The sequence below is a fragment of the Papaver somniferum genome, unplaced genomic scaffold, assembly GCF_003573695.1.
Source record: "Papaver somniferum cultivar HN1 unplaced genomic scaffold, ASM357369v1 unplaced-scaffold_21, whole genome shotgun sequence".
NCBI lineage: Eukaryota > Viridiplantae > Streptophyta > Magnoliopsida > Ranunculales > Papaveraceae > Papaver > Papaver somniferum.
The window spans coordinates 6,771,140-6,786,158 of NW_020631041.1; the positions used below are offsets into that span (position 1 = coordinate 6,771,140).

General features: G+C 35.6%; 1 protein-coding gene across 1 annotated transcript; it reads left to right on the forward strand.

The window, feature by feature from the left end:
• The first annotated feature begins 10,757 nt into the window (after positions 1 to 10,757).
• On the forward strand, positions 10,758 to 14,631 carry LOC113339919 (endoglucanase 6-like). Its single transcript, XM_026585142.1, has 8 exons — positions 10,758 to 11,140; positions 11,227 to 11,439; positions 11,519 to 11,719; positions 12,276 to 12,365; positions 12,467 to 12,631; positions 12,727 to 13,011; positions 13,129 to 13,627; positions 13,765 to 14,631. The coding sequence occupies exons 1-8, from the start codon at positions 10,931 to 10,933 to the stop codon at positions 14,058 to 14,060; spliced, it is 1,959 nt and encodes a 652-aa protein (XP_026440927.1). The 5' UTR covers positions 10,758 to 10,930; the 3' UTR covers positions 14,061 to 14,631.
• Positions 14,632 to 15,019: the final 388 nt, after the last annotated feature.

The window sequence follows — 15,019 nt, forward strand, 5'->3', positions numbered from 1 at the left end:
ATTCATTATGCAGTTAGCGTCGGTCGAAGACCTTCTTCAACAATGGTTCCAAAATCATACCGGTGGTAAACTGGCCGTAAATGTCGTCCTTCCGACCAACTAAGACTTCATACTGCACAAGTTACAATGTTGTGGTTTCACACCTAGTTAGTAAGTTCGCAAATGATTCGCGAATCATTCGCGAATTTTTCCGTATCACGAATTTTACCGTCTTATTCGCGTACGTTTGCAACTCCGAACCCAAGTCGCGTATTATGTGGCATTCCCGGATTATTCGCGAACCGTTCACGAATTTTACGTATTCCGAATGATACGTCCGCTTAATTCGCCATAAATTCTTTAGCTTTTACTTTTCAAAGACTCCACTTTTTCGGCTTTACTGCCTTCCGAGCATACACGACCGAATATTAGACGTGTTGTAATTTTTATGAAACAAAAACGACTGAAGAGATTTGAAGGTGAAGGTGAGAGAGATCTCAAACTCACTAACCAAGCATCTAAACCACCATACGACGTCCTCTTGGATAACTAATGTTGTATATATTATTAATATCATCATATTAAGTTTATTTTTTCTTTAAATAACTTACACATATGCATAAAAATTGGTCTATGACCTTATAAATACAAATTATTTGTTATATATAGATACCGAATTTTCAGAGCCGAACTCACATTTATAAATCGAATTATACACGTACGTATGCCGTTCCGAATTACTGACGAATCACGTCCCGTTGACCGAATTTTGGACCGAATCTGGATTTTACAAAACCGTATAATACTCGTACGTTTGCCGTTCCGTACATTTGCCGAATCCCGAATTACTAACTAGGGTTTCACATTGTCCCGACAAACCGGCGGCGGCTCTCAGAAATGGGAAACGAAAAGAAACACTGCCGTGGCCGTTAAAGCACCGGCGACTATCCGTTAATCACGGTGCTTTGTCTACTTTTGACGCATTCTAATAATTTCTTTTCCTTTAACCAAAAAGAAATTTTTTAAAATACTAACTGCTCCACTTTTTCCGCAGAAGGCCGTTTTCCGTTAATTGCGGTTATCATTTCTATTGAATTAAAGTGTTTAACGTGGGTCCCACTGATATTTCACCTAATCTTTTTCGAGTTTCTGCCGTTGGATTGTCGCAGCACGGATGAACGTTTAAGATTTGGACTGTTCTGGACGTGGCCAATAGCTAGCTCTCCACTGAAAATTACGAAAATGTTCTTTTTGTTTCGTGCCGGAATTTTTAACTTTTATACTTGCCGTATTGTCGGTGAGAAGAGGTTTAATTTAAGTTAATAAAAAAGGACAAAATGATGAGTTTGGTGCGGTTTGTCGGGTATCCGAAACCGTTAAAACTAGAAGAAAAATATTTAGCAGCCAAGCAAAGACCATTGAACATTTATTCGAACACAACAGGAATAAAAATTTAAGAAAATTGATTTTTGTTCTTGACAAAAGCACCTCGGATGAAAATGTGCACATGTTCCTGGCTAGTAAAGAAGAACAAGATATGCATTTAAACTCCGAAGATAAAATGAAGAATACTGTTTGTTAATAGGAATCCACTGAGCTACCCATAGTGTGCTGTTTAGTTAGTTGGCCGGAATCCAGGCCTGTGATTGAGTATGGTGGTGCGCTTTGAATATGCCCATTGTTTTCTCACAATATAAAATATTCAAGAACGTATGTTTGGAGATATAAAGTCAAAATAAAAAGGGCAAACAACAAGTAGGAGGCTGCAGCAAATCAAGGGGAATGGTGGCTGACCAAAGCTGATTGGTTTCATGATGAGAAGATGGAATTAAGGATTCAGCGTTGAACCCGGAGAGCTAATGCCGGACATTACTTACCAGCCTTCATCATGCATTGCGTAGTAGTACAAGTTGTACACAACCATACCAACTCACAATAAACATATGGGTATTTATGCATGGGAAATTCTATTTTACTCCCTCTTTTCCACTTTCCTATTCACCTCCCTCCAATCTCAACCACACATCCGGATTTAGATTCACATTCAGGTATTGATAGGGTTCACCATTCCCCAAGTGTGGGGTTTAGATTTTTTTTAAATCCTTAATTTGATGAATTTTGAAATCTGTCATAGTCGGTAGATAATATAACTTGTAAACCTACCGATTATAAGTAGCCACAGATTCAACCTTTGCCAAATTCCATAGGTTTTGAGGGTACATAGCCAACCATAACCATTTGGTTTGTGTTATGGATGCGGCCATCTTCGAAAGTCAAATAGGTTACAAAACCTTCCGATTATAGGTTGTCCCAAAATGAGATTTTTCTTAAATCCTTCATTTAATGAATTTTGAAAATCTGAATCGTTAGCTTAGAAAAATTATTTATCGTCCGATTATATAGGAGCCCCAAATTTCAACATGGCAAAATTCTTAAGATTTCTTATTTCTATACTTTAACAATCGGTAGTCTCGTGAGGTTCATGTTTCTACCGATTGTGATAGAAGCCAGATACGCGTTTGGCACAAATTTATATTAATCGGTAGTATCTTTGAGTTACTTAATTCCCGATTCAGTATTTACTATCAGACACAAAAAGGCTTCCGATCATATAAGGCCATTAACATATTCTACTAACCTTTAGGACATCCCTTAACGTTGTATATGAGTTGGGAATAAAAAAGCCACCCCTAATTTTTTTTGGGTCGCCTCTAAAAAGGCCAGGATTAAAAGATGGGTACGGATAAATATTCTATGAAATTGTACTTTCATTTTTTGTTGGTTTTTAAAGTAAAGAATATTTAGAGAGAACTTCTTTTTGATCGGCAGTAATATATTCAGTTGAAACTGATGAAAGCTCATGAGCCGTGTGAAGGCAATTACAACTCAACGCATTTGCACAAATGAGAGCGCCGTAATAGCCATGCTAAACCAATTCAACACCAAGCTCATTCCAAAGGTTCATGAATTTGCACACAAAATTGTTTCTTTTGTGCAGTCACAAATGTCATTTTACATGTAATTTTTGTGTGTGAACAACATTTTCTGAGGTTTGGTATTTAAACTTGTTTAATTGGAGGCCCCAAAAAACAATTAGGTGTCCTTATCAATTTATACCCACACCAAAAATTATGGGGGATTCCAAAAATAGATGAGAGTACTATTTTAATGTTTCCCTAATAATAAAAACTTAAAATCTAATAACATCACATCTAAAAGTCTAACATCACATCTAAAAGTCTAACGACTCAGAAAACCAAAATCCTCCCTTCCCCTCCCTCACCCGACTCCCATCTCTCTGTCTCTCGCCACTAACGACACCCGAAGAAAAATAATTTCTTCAATCGATTTCATCGTTGTAATCACGATTCGAAATTAAAAACCCCAAATTTAATTCATGTTTGCGTTTAGTTTAATTTGGTGGGTTACTTCCAAAATTAGGATTTCCAACCGAAAAATTACAGTTACAGTTCTAGGGTCGTCATATCGATAGGTTTATACCCTAACGACTTTTCATTTTTTTTTTTTATGAAAAATCGTCATCGTGTAAGATGTAGGAGATAAAGACCCTAATTCTGGGTTTTAAGATTTAATGGCCTAGGATAGAGTCGTTTGGGTTTATACATAACCAAATGACGATGCTAAAAGGTATATTTATGCAGAGTCTCTGGGATGTAGAGTCGTCTATGTATATAGACAACCCTATAACGACTCTTCCTTAGAGTCGTTATGCTATAAAATAAACATTGACGACTTTTCATAACCTGGAAAAGTTGCAGGTTTGAGTCGTCAATGCTAAGGCCAACACAATAACGACTTTTAAGAGTCGTTTGGGTTTAGACCCCCGATATTGACGACCCTTTCACTGGGTGGTTACCAAGTAGACGTGATTCGACCACTTTGAACAATATATAGACCATTAGAAGAGTATATGAAGTTTACCTGGTTATTTTGAGTTTCGGGTTGTTCATTTCCCCCACTTGAATCACTCATTTATACAAACCCTAGTTTTCCCTCTAAAACCTACTCTTCTTCTTCTCAACTTACAAAAACCCAATTTTTTTTTTTCAATTCTAACTCTAAAACCTGATTTTAATCTAATCTAATTAATTAATCTAATCAATTAACTATTAACACTAATCATCCAGGGATGTTTTAGCCATTTAAAAGAGATTTGGTTAAGGGGTGGCTTTGAATTAGGTTTGGTAACCTTTTCTTTCTTCTAGTGCAGGCCCCTAATTGTTTCTTGGGAGCCCCAATTAAACGAGGGTATTACTCTAGGATCCGGCCTCCAAATATCAGAGCGGAAGATAAAAATTTAACAAAGTTGAAATTAATTAAACAAAAACTGGTATTAGGATCCGAAGCAGTAAATTCTTGAGAAAATGGAGGAAATTCATATGGATGTGGTAAAAATAGCTAGAATAGTGTCGGTAAAATTTGAAAAAGCTAGAGTGTGGGGTTTGATTCCAATTTTCATCTAATACACTACAACAAACAATAGCATTTCCGCCATTATATTCCCAACACAAAAATATGTTGTAAATATCATGCATTTGTGACATTTTGTACGTCGTTGATGTACACTGTTAGTTAAGTACCAAAAAAATCTGCAGCATGTTAATTTGTTGGTGCATAAAAGATATTTAATTAAATGAAAATATATGAACGACTTTTACCCACGTGCTGGCTAGATATGCGAAATTCCTTTTTAGAGGAACTAATCCTCCTTAAAGAAACAGACTCATTTTCTAAAAGCCAACGTCACCTCAAGGAACCGGTTGATGATCAAGAGCTGCAACTACTAGTATGAAGGTTGGAATCAAATTTTGGTTGTGAAGAGCTAATACGGTTCATTGATTAAGGAAATCACTTTACATCTGAAATGTATTAATATTTGGAGATCTAATACTCCTTGTACAAGTTTATTGCTTATCTTTAATCATTGGTTAATTCTGATGTTCTTTGTACAAATTTATTGTTGATTCGTAATCATTGGTTAAATTGTTAAAATTTTTTGTTGAATATGAATATGATCATTTTCTCACTCGTGTTAAACTTGTTCAATGGCTTTAACAGTGATTTGTTAATTTACTTCGGCAAAGAAAAAAATTGTTGTAAAAAAAAACGTTTTGCAAATTATTTATTAATAATCAGCAAAATAAAATCATTTATTAATAAAATGAAAAAATAGTTTTAGTGACACATGGTGTGATAGAAAATATTGCTACAAAAAAATTTAGGCATAAGTGACGCTTTCAGCATCGGACCTTTTTATAACACATTTACCGACAGGCCGGAAAACGTCACCAAAATATATTTATTATGAAAAATCGAACATTTATGACACTATTTTTCATTGTTAAAACCATGTTTCGTTGTAGTGATACTAGCATTCAAATTCAGTTGCAATCAGTTTATCATCTTTCGAACTTTAATTTTTTACTTATTTGTTGGCCATGAGATGCGAATTTTTCTTCTATCTAATTGAATTCAGGTTTTCAAGCAAGTAAATTTAACTTAATTAATTTTTTATCCGACCGGCTATAGTTTTACGAGTACACAAGAAAATCAGTAACGCTAATAAATGCATGAGATAACATCAATAATAAGTTTCCATGGAATTAGTAGATATCATACACCAAGACCCAATGCTTGCATATAATGTCGAATCTAGTAACATATTCTCATTAGTTTTTAGAAAAAATTAACGGGGATGACAAGAATCGTTAACACTTTGTACTTACCACTTAAAACATTTCTAACAGACTTATAAAGAAGTATAATTTGCCGAAAAAAAGAAGTCGTCCTTTAATCAAGAAGATTATCCGTCCAGCAACCAACATGCATTTTCAGCATGCTTCAACCATCATGCCATTTTGTTTCTCTTACTTACCATATGAAAAATATTTAGTTTCTTTCATTTTGGTCTCATACTTAGATGCTGAATTTAATAAACACACATTCCATTTGAATGTTTATGAATTCTCACATTAATTTGCTATATCCGTCTCTCTTGTGCAATCACAAAACTATCAATTTTCATTATGTGAATTATATTAACGAAATTTACTAGTATTTAAGTGTTGCTTTAGTCTTGGCTACTTCCTCAAGATGAAAAAAGAAGATAAAAGCTAAAACCAAACAAAAGTATTCAAAACAACAGATTAATGAGACATTGAAGATAATTGAAATGGATTTAGGCAAAACGAGTAATCGGCATCAAATCATAAGATAAATAAACTTGTCCAAAAACATCTACAAAAGGTTGAGTAATCAGACGGAACCATCATGAGAGGTGTGATCCAGTACCCGACTCTAAATAAATTTCGCCATTTAGTTCAATGGGTAAACGACCTAACATAGTAACCATTTACTGCCATTTGACCTATGCTATCTGGTAGTATATCAATTTCAGACTTCTTGGAAAGGTGTAGCAGGTTCATGCAGACAGTTATTCGGTTTTGTAATACTAACAATACAATTAAAAGAAAAAAATAATTATTGGCCAGGAATTGCGGTTTTATTCGGTATGATTTAACGATTATGCCAGTTTACTTCTCTTAGACTGGTATAACATTCAGTTTCTTTTTATTTTGGTCCAATATGCTTGCTTAACTTAATGAGCAGCAACAAGTCTATTTCAACACCAATTGCACATTATATTTTGTTGTCTACATTTCATTTGAGCAATCACAAATGTCATTTTTGTGTGTCAATGACATTTAGCGAGGTTTACTACTTATAAGTGTTGCCTTAGGCTCTAGCCAAATAATGAAAAAAGAAGATGGAAATCAAAACCAAACGAAATTGGTACACAAAGGAGTAAATTCGATGAGAAGTCGGAGGAAATTGAAATGGAGTTAAGAAGAACAACCAACTGGCTTCGAAGTGTATCATAAAACGGCTGGAAAGGTTAAGAGATCAAAGTCTGGAATGATGGTATTATTCAGTACAGGTTTATGAAAGAATTTAGCAGTTTAGTGGAATGGGTAACAACGTAATCCATATTCAAACTTTTCTTAAGATTTTGTAATAGTATTTGCCTTGCATGTAACATTTAGAATTACCCTGTTGGTATTTATCAATGGAAAATTTTGTCACTCGGTATTGCAAAAAAAGAAAATAAACTCATTAGCCATGAATCCCGCATTTATGTTACATGCAAACAGGTTCCGGCAAGAAGATTTAAGTTAAATTATTTGCAGTACTATGATTAAGAACCCCGAATTTATGATAAAATCAATTTTCTGACTGTCAAAAGAAGAAATTAATCATCAAACAGCTGCTATCTAGCTTGATTAGGTTTAAAATACAAATTAAACCCCACATTATTCTCCATCTTAATTCTCTTCAATATCTTTGTAGTTCCAATAACTCTCATTCCTAATGAATTCCAATAATTTCAATCAAAAATTAATTCACATCCATGTGAAGAAAGATTGTTAAATCTAACATTTGGGCTGTCTATATTAATTAATTTTATATATCTCTCATTTCACCCTGGACACATGGGGCAACTATCAAAGCCCCCTTCATTTGCTAAAATTTGAAAATTTAAATAATGAAAATTAAATTTCAAAATAAATAGTGTGATATTTTTGTGCAAGACTAGAACACGGGTGAATGTGTAAGTGACGGTGTGAGCATGCAAGGAAGCTGCACATAAGGTCTGAACAGAGAATTTAAGAGGAGACATTGATGATCATATTATTTGATTTATAGCTATGCTGTAAAAATGGTAGCATTATCAAACCTCAACTCTTAACGGAAATTTCATAGCTTGATCATAGCCCCACATTCCACATCGTCCCATATCTCACATCTATGCTGCTTCTAACACTGCAGTTTCTAAGAAAGAACGCAGAGTGTAGCATTTTGTGCATGAATACGTATGTAACAGTATCTGATTAATTGATTTTGAATTTTACGTAAGCTATTTTTAGTCGCGCATTTCTTTTAGAAAACTGCTTACTTATCCACAAACATGCCTCGCCATAAGATTCTGAGAATCCATTAATCTACATCAAATGTCTCGTTACTCGAGAATTTACAGTTATCCTTTGTGAATTTCGTAATCTCTTGATTAAAAAAAAAAGAAAGGTGCAAAACAAAGATGCATATGCTTATTCACATTCTTTCATAATTTAGCTTGAACACTTTGGACCGATGAAATAAACATCCTTAACGGCCACTCATTTCATTTCTGGATCTAGTTCCTATTCCTAATCCTTCTTTTATTCACTTTTTCATTCCTCTTAACATGTTTGATTCTTACGGGTCAGTCTTACATTCTCTAATTTGTACTAGAGATTATGCAAATTGCAGGAAATTCTCGTTGATGTTTCAGAAAAAGATATCTAGCGTGTTTAAGATCACAGTCAGAATAAATATGTATGGGGTTTATGTTTTCTTTGAAATGTGTTTAGGAATCATAATGTTTTCTTTAAGATGGACATTGTTTATGTTGTACTTGTAACTTGTAACTGTATATATCTTGGGATCATTTCTAAGTATAATGGTACATGTTAAAAGGAATAATCAGCTAGCTATTTTTCTGCTAATAAAGCGGAACAAATTCCTTGATTAGAACAAAGCAATGCAGCATTTAAAGTTTTTATTCTTTTAATCTTAAACGCCAATACTTAGTATAAAGGGATTAGATTAAGAATATTTTGAATTAATGATTGATGATCATTCGAGTATGACATAAAAATTCTCTGTGAAAATGCCTTTACGTGTTCCAAATGGAAAAACATCTCAATTGTAGGTTCAACAAGTGCGGCAAAGAATAAGGGCCAGAGTCAATTGTAGTACATGCACTTAGTGTGTAAGATCAGTGGAAATATATATATATATATATATACTAACAACCTTGTTGTAACCATGGAGAAGATGGTAAATTGGTGCCACACTCACCCGTCAATTGCAAATTTGCTATTTTTTTTATGTCCATTTCACCCATACTAATTTTTACTCGTCTATTTGAACCATGTTTTAAAAATATTTGGACAAATGATCCATTTTTCGAATTCAATTTTCCTTGGTGCCACTCTGGGAGTAAAAACTTTAATTTGGTCGGGTATGGATCGAGAGGTCCACGGTCTTAATTTGCTCCAGGAATTAGTCAGGTGCTCCAACCCTTGCCTCTGAATTTCTTTGTTATAAATTTCTTTGTTTTTATTTTGATATGACTTGTTTGGATCTGATTGAAATCATCTGGATATGACTCAATATTTTTTTTTGAGGCAGAACTCACTCACCTGACTCAAAATATTCGAGTCAGTGGCTTAATTCCATGAATCCAAGTCATTTTTGTTAGCTTACTCATTAAAGTTCAAGTTAGTGATCAACAGTGGCGGAGCGAGAGTTTATACATGAGAGGGACTAAAAAACATTTCTTGGACAATTGTGGACTAAACATAAAAATTAGGTGGGCTATATCGAAAATAAATGATAAAATTAAGGATATTTTTATAGTTCTGCTCATTTCAGGAGGCTAGAGCCGGGGTTAGTCGATCGTTGACTTCGCCCCGGTGATCAAGTCCGACTCAAATCTAAAAAAACAAATAATTAGATATCCCATTCGCGTCGAGTTTAGTAGTATTGACTCCAGTGTAGATGCCGAGTCAGGAGTAGTCACCTGAGATGGGAGGAGTAGTAACTCATACCAAGATAAAAGTGAAGTAGAGTAGTAACACAACAGTAATAATAAGTGCTTTTTTTTTCCTAGTACAAAAAGTAACTTCTTTTTGGTGTAACTATATCCCCTCTAGAGAAATCAAGAGACAAAACAAACAAAAGAGGGGACATTATTGTCAGAAGACATTGTGAGAAACCGAAAAACACTTTTTTACTGCCCTATAATGCTTTTCTGGTCTTAGCCCAGTATTTGGATTCTGTGGTATGTTCTCCTCCTCCTCCTCTCCACACTCCACTCCTCCAAACAAAGAATCAAAACCCTACTTTAAAAAAAAAAATTAAAGTTAATTTAATTAAGATTTTTTTGCTCTCATTCACAAGCATGATGCTGATTAATTTCTCCACCAGGATTTCCTTTAAATTATTTTGTCAATGATGCTGATAATTGACCAACTCTCTAATAAATCGGTAAAATCAGGTCAAAAATATACCCTTTTAACAGTATTTAGTTAAAAAGTCAGAATATGAAATGTGTTTCTGTGCTGTAATCAAATGAACTAATTATACTACTTCTGTTCGAGGAAAAATATTTTAATGGTATCTCTATAATCCAATGGTAAAGTCAACTTCAAAATGTGTAAAGTCAACTTCAAAATGTTTCACCGGATGAATGTACAAATCACATAAACATTGGTTACATCCTACAATTAAATTAATTTAATCTTGGTGTTAGCTTAATCAGTAAAATAATCTAATGTCATATGCAGTGTACTTGTTTTTATGGCCGTAATAACTTCCATTTCAACCACCGGAAAATTGGAATAAACACCAGACCAGTCACAGTGTACTGTGAAAAACAACCATCATACCCTACAGCCTTCATTTATCACCCGATCCACCGACCCTCCTCAGCCCTATGCTTTTTAGCCTGCAGGTAAATACCAAAAGTAGCCCACATGACTCTGTTTTTCTTTCTTTTTCTCTTTCAACCGTTTTTGGACACTCCCTTAAAATAAAACTAAAAGTGAAAAAATAAAATAATTATTAATTTCCTTTTAGATTAATTAATAAAATAAAATAAATTGCTTTCACTGTCCAAAGTTCCATATATAGAGGGGTCACAAGCTCCTCATTTTCCTCCGATCTCTTCTTCTTTCTCAGAAAACAAACACTAGTTCCTCTGTTTCCATTATTTTTTCTTGGTTTGGTTTTCTTCATCAGAAGTTTTAACTGATAAAAACCATACCAACATTGCCCCCATTCATTCTTTCAACTAATTACTCTGTTTTTCTTTCAAAAGTTGTTGATAATGGGGAAATTACAGAAACCCATTGTGTTAGTTTTGATGTTTTTACACGTTCTGAGTCCTTTGATGGTTGTTAGTGCTGGTCATGATTATGGTGAAGCTTTGACTAAGAGCATTCTGTTCTTTGAAGCTCAAAGGTCTGGTGTTCTTCCAAATAACCAGAGGGTTAAATGGAGAGGTGATTCTGGTCTCAATGATGGAAAATCCAGTGGGGTAAGAATCTTTTTCACTCTTCGATTCAGTGGACTGGAAAACTCAAAACTCAAAATAAAAAAAATTCTTGATTTTTGATTTTGCAGGTGAATCTAGTGGGAGGATATCATGATGCAGGAGATAATGTGAAGTTTGGATTACCAATGGCATTCACAGTAACGATGATGTCTTGGAGTATAATTGAATATGGTTCACAAATGTCTAAGAGTGGTGAATTAGGACATGCCATGGAAGCTGTAAAATGGGGTACTGATTATTTCATCAAAGCTCACCCTGAACCCAATGTCTTCTACGGCGAGGTAACAAAATCGAAAACACATTTTTTTAATTTTAACATAGATCTGTAAATTTGAGTTCTAAAGTTTTTTGTTTTGATAGGTTGGAGATGGAAATACAGACCATTACTGTTGGCAAAGACCAGAAGACATGACTACTGACCGTCAAGCTTACCGGATTGATGCCAGCAGACCTGGTTCTGACCTTGCCGGTGAAACTGCGGCGGCAATGGCAGCTGCATCCATTGTGTTCCGGCACTCTAATCCGTCTTACTCCAAACTGCTCATTACTCATGCTAAACAGGTATAATTATTATTAATTTCCCTAATTATTACGACTAATAATTACAATCATTAGTCTCCGTAAATTATTACAGTCATTATCACTCTCACTGGAGTGACTGGTAGGATTTTACTTTTTTTACTTTCCCTTTTTGGGTTTCACATGGGTGGCGCATGTTAGCAAGGTCTTGAAAAAGCGTGATTGTAGGTCTAACATGCGCCTGTTTTTGTCGGGTTTACTATAGCCGTTAATCTAGTTGACTTGGATGTACAAAAGTTTGATGCAATATTGGCCGTTGATGTATGTGACTTTAAATTTGAGAATCTTTTCAAAAGTTTGTTTGAAACTGCTTTTTGAAGTAGTGTCCGTGCCTTTACCGAAATGTCAAAATTGCCCCTGTGGCCCTACAAGTTAAGGGTCTCTTTTTCATGGGCCAGGGTTTTTTTTTTATGGGCCTAGCAATTGGACCTCCAGAGAGGGTCCATGTTTTGTTTGACAGATTCATTTCATTTTTGTTGTGTGGATGATTTTTGCTGGAGAATTTGGAACTAATTCACCTTTGCTCATTGATTTTCAGCTGTTCGATTTTGCCGACAAATACCGGGGTAAATACGATAGCAGTATTTCCGTTGCTCGTAAATACTACCAGTCTTTCAGTGGCTACGGGGTAAGTAAATTCATCGATATGCATTGTGCAGCACAAAGTGTTTTCAAATTGGGACCTTTTTGCAGTATACTGACTGACAAAAGCTGTGATGCTTATTGCAGGATGAGTTGTTATGGGCTGCAGGATGGATGTATCAGGCAACTAATGAAGATACATACCTGAACTATTTTGCTAGTAATGCTGATAACTTGGGAGGAACTGGCTGGGCAATGACCGAGTTCGGATGGGATGTCAAGTACCCTGGTGCTCAAGTTCTAGGTGCCAAGGTATAATTTCTGGCCTCAAATTGCATTATGATATTCCAAAAGTCATAGTCATCTGTTTCATTGGATCTAACTGCTTGAATTTGCTTCATGTGCAGTTCTTATTGCAAGGGAAAGCTAAAGGAAATTCAGAAGTGTTTGAACAACTCCAGGAGAAGGCAGATTATTTCATGTGTGCCTGCCTTGGAAAGGGTAGCCGAAATGTTCAGAAGACTCCTGGTGGCCTTCTCTTCCACCAGAGATGGAACAATTTACAGTTTGTTACAAGTGCTGCTTTCTTGATGACTGTTTACGCTGACTATCTTACTACTGCTGGGAAAACTGTTCAGTGTCCCCGCGGTACTGCTACTCCAGATGAGCTTCACGCCATGGCAAAATCTCAGGTAAAATTTTGATGTATAATTCAGTTAGATGTGGTGAATTCAAATGAAAAAACGACTTGTGATCAGACTGTGTGCTGGATTGAATTTTAATGGATGTTTGATTTTGCTTTGATCTAGGTGGACTATATTCTTGGAAACAACCCAAGAGCCACCAGTTACATGGTTGGTTACGGACACAACTTCCCACAGCAAACTCACCACAGAGCTTCCTCAATCGTTTCCTACAAGGTTGACAAATCGTTTGTTACATGCCGTGGAGGTTATGCTACTTGGTACAGCCGTAAAGGCAGTGACCCAAATGTGCTTACTGGTGCTATTGTTGGTGGACCTGATGCTTATGATAACTTTGCTGATGAACGAGATAACTACGAGCAAACTGAACCAGCTACATACAACAATGCTCCACTTCTTGGTGTATTAGCTAGACTCAATGGTGGTAATGGAGGATACAGTCAGGGTGCAGTGGCAGTTATATCACCTAAACCAGTCGTCACTAAACCAACTCCAACTCCAGCTCCTAAACCAAAACCTACACCAGTTCAAAAGCCAAAACCAACTCCAGCTCCAAAACCTAAATACACACCAGTTCAGAAGCCAAAACCAACTCCAGTCAAAGGTGTACTTTCTGACATTTCAATCAATTCATAGTTTGTTATTCTAGTTACATTTTACAAATGCTAGGAACTCGTTTAAGATTTGTTCGGTCTTGGATTATCGATTTTCTTAGCTCATAAATTTGTTTCTTGTTTGCAGCTTCATCATCAAAGATCAGCGTCACACAAAAGGCAACAACCACATGGAACGCCAAAGGAAAAACATACCACAGATACTCTGCTACGGTAACTAACAACTCTGGGAAAACATTGAAAGAACTAAAACTGTACATAGACAACCTCTACGGTCCAGTTTGGGGACTTACAAAGTCTGGCAATGCATACACATTCCCATCCTGGCTCACATCCTTACCAGCTGGTAAAAGCATGGAATTTGTTTACATCCACGCAAACACTCCAGCTGCAGTGTCCGTCTCAAGCTACGCTCTGGCTTGAAAACACAATAGATAACAAAAGTCGACGAAGTTTTTAGAGTAAGTAAGTAAGAAAGAAGAAGTTTACTACTACATGGCTTGTTTTTCTTGGGTTTGTAGTGTAAGAATTGTGCAGTTATACGACAGTCCAGGGAGAATGTTTTTCTTTTTTAAGCATTTTGAGTGATTATGGTGAGGGGAAAGAGGAGGGATAAGTAAACAAGAGAAAGACGACAAGAGTGGAAACTTAGGGACAGAAAAGAGTGAAGAGACGGTATCATATTCGAGTGCTCATCCTCTTTCTAGAAACCCTTTCCGCTTTATTTTGTTATATATACTAAGAATTTGAGAGAGATACAGAGAGACTGGAAGGGAGAGATAGTGAGAGTTGAGGGGTGCATATATTATTGAGGCGCCTCTCAATTGCAGTTTCATGGAGTCTTTTTTTTTTAGTTTAGTTTTTCTTTGTATCTAAACAGCTTTCTTTTTTCTTCTTTTCTTATGATGTTGTAAGCTCTACAGCATTCTTGTTTACTCCTTATAATAGATTACAGTTTGTGAAATGGAAGTACGGTTGATTTTGTCTTCTGAAATCATGTTTGTGGTGTTTCTCATTTTGTGACTGCAAAAATGAAATCTGGTGCTCATGTAGTCCTGTTTGGAATTTTATCATTCTCATGCCTTCCCTGCTTTGATACGACTGTTGGGTCTATGGTCCTGAAAAGTTGTTCGGACTCGGGTCTTACAAAGATGTGAACAATTTTCAATTTCTGGAGGAAGTTCATTAGAGAAAGCAATTCCACTTGGATCAAGCTTGAGAAATTGGCGAAGATATCATTATCGAAACCAGAATTGGACCCGGAAACTTGTTTCCCATTAAGTAATAGAATTTGGAATGAAAGATGGCCACAGTGAACTAGAAAGTAGATTGCTTGATAAATTCATCCGACTCAATTTCACTTGTTTAGTAATGCTAATCTC

Bases quoted from the DNA above. Each gene is read 5' to 3' on its own strand.
- LOC113339919 (XM_026585142.1), top strand. From the start codon at position 10,931: ATGGGGAAATTACAGAAACCCATTGTGTTAGTTTTGATGTTTTTACAC. The intron at 12,366-12,466 runs GTAAGTAAATTC...TGCTTATTGCAG, and splicing joins AGTCTTTCAGTGGCTACGGG to GATGAGTTGTTATGGGCTGC. The intron at 12,632-12,726 runs GTATAATTTCTG...CTTCATGTGCAG, and splicing joins CTCAAGTTCTAGGTGCCAAG to TTCTTATTGCAAGGGAAAGC.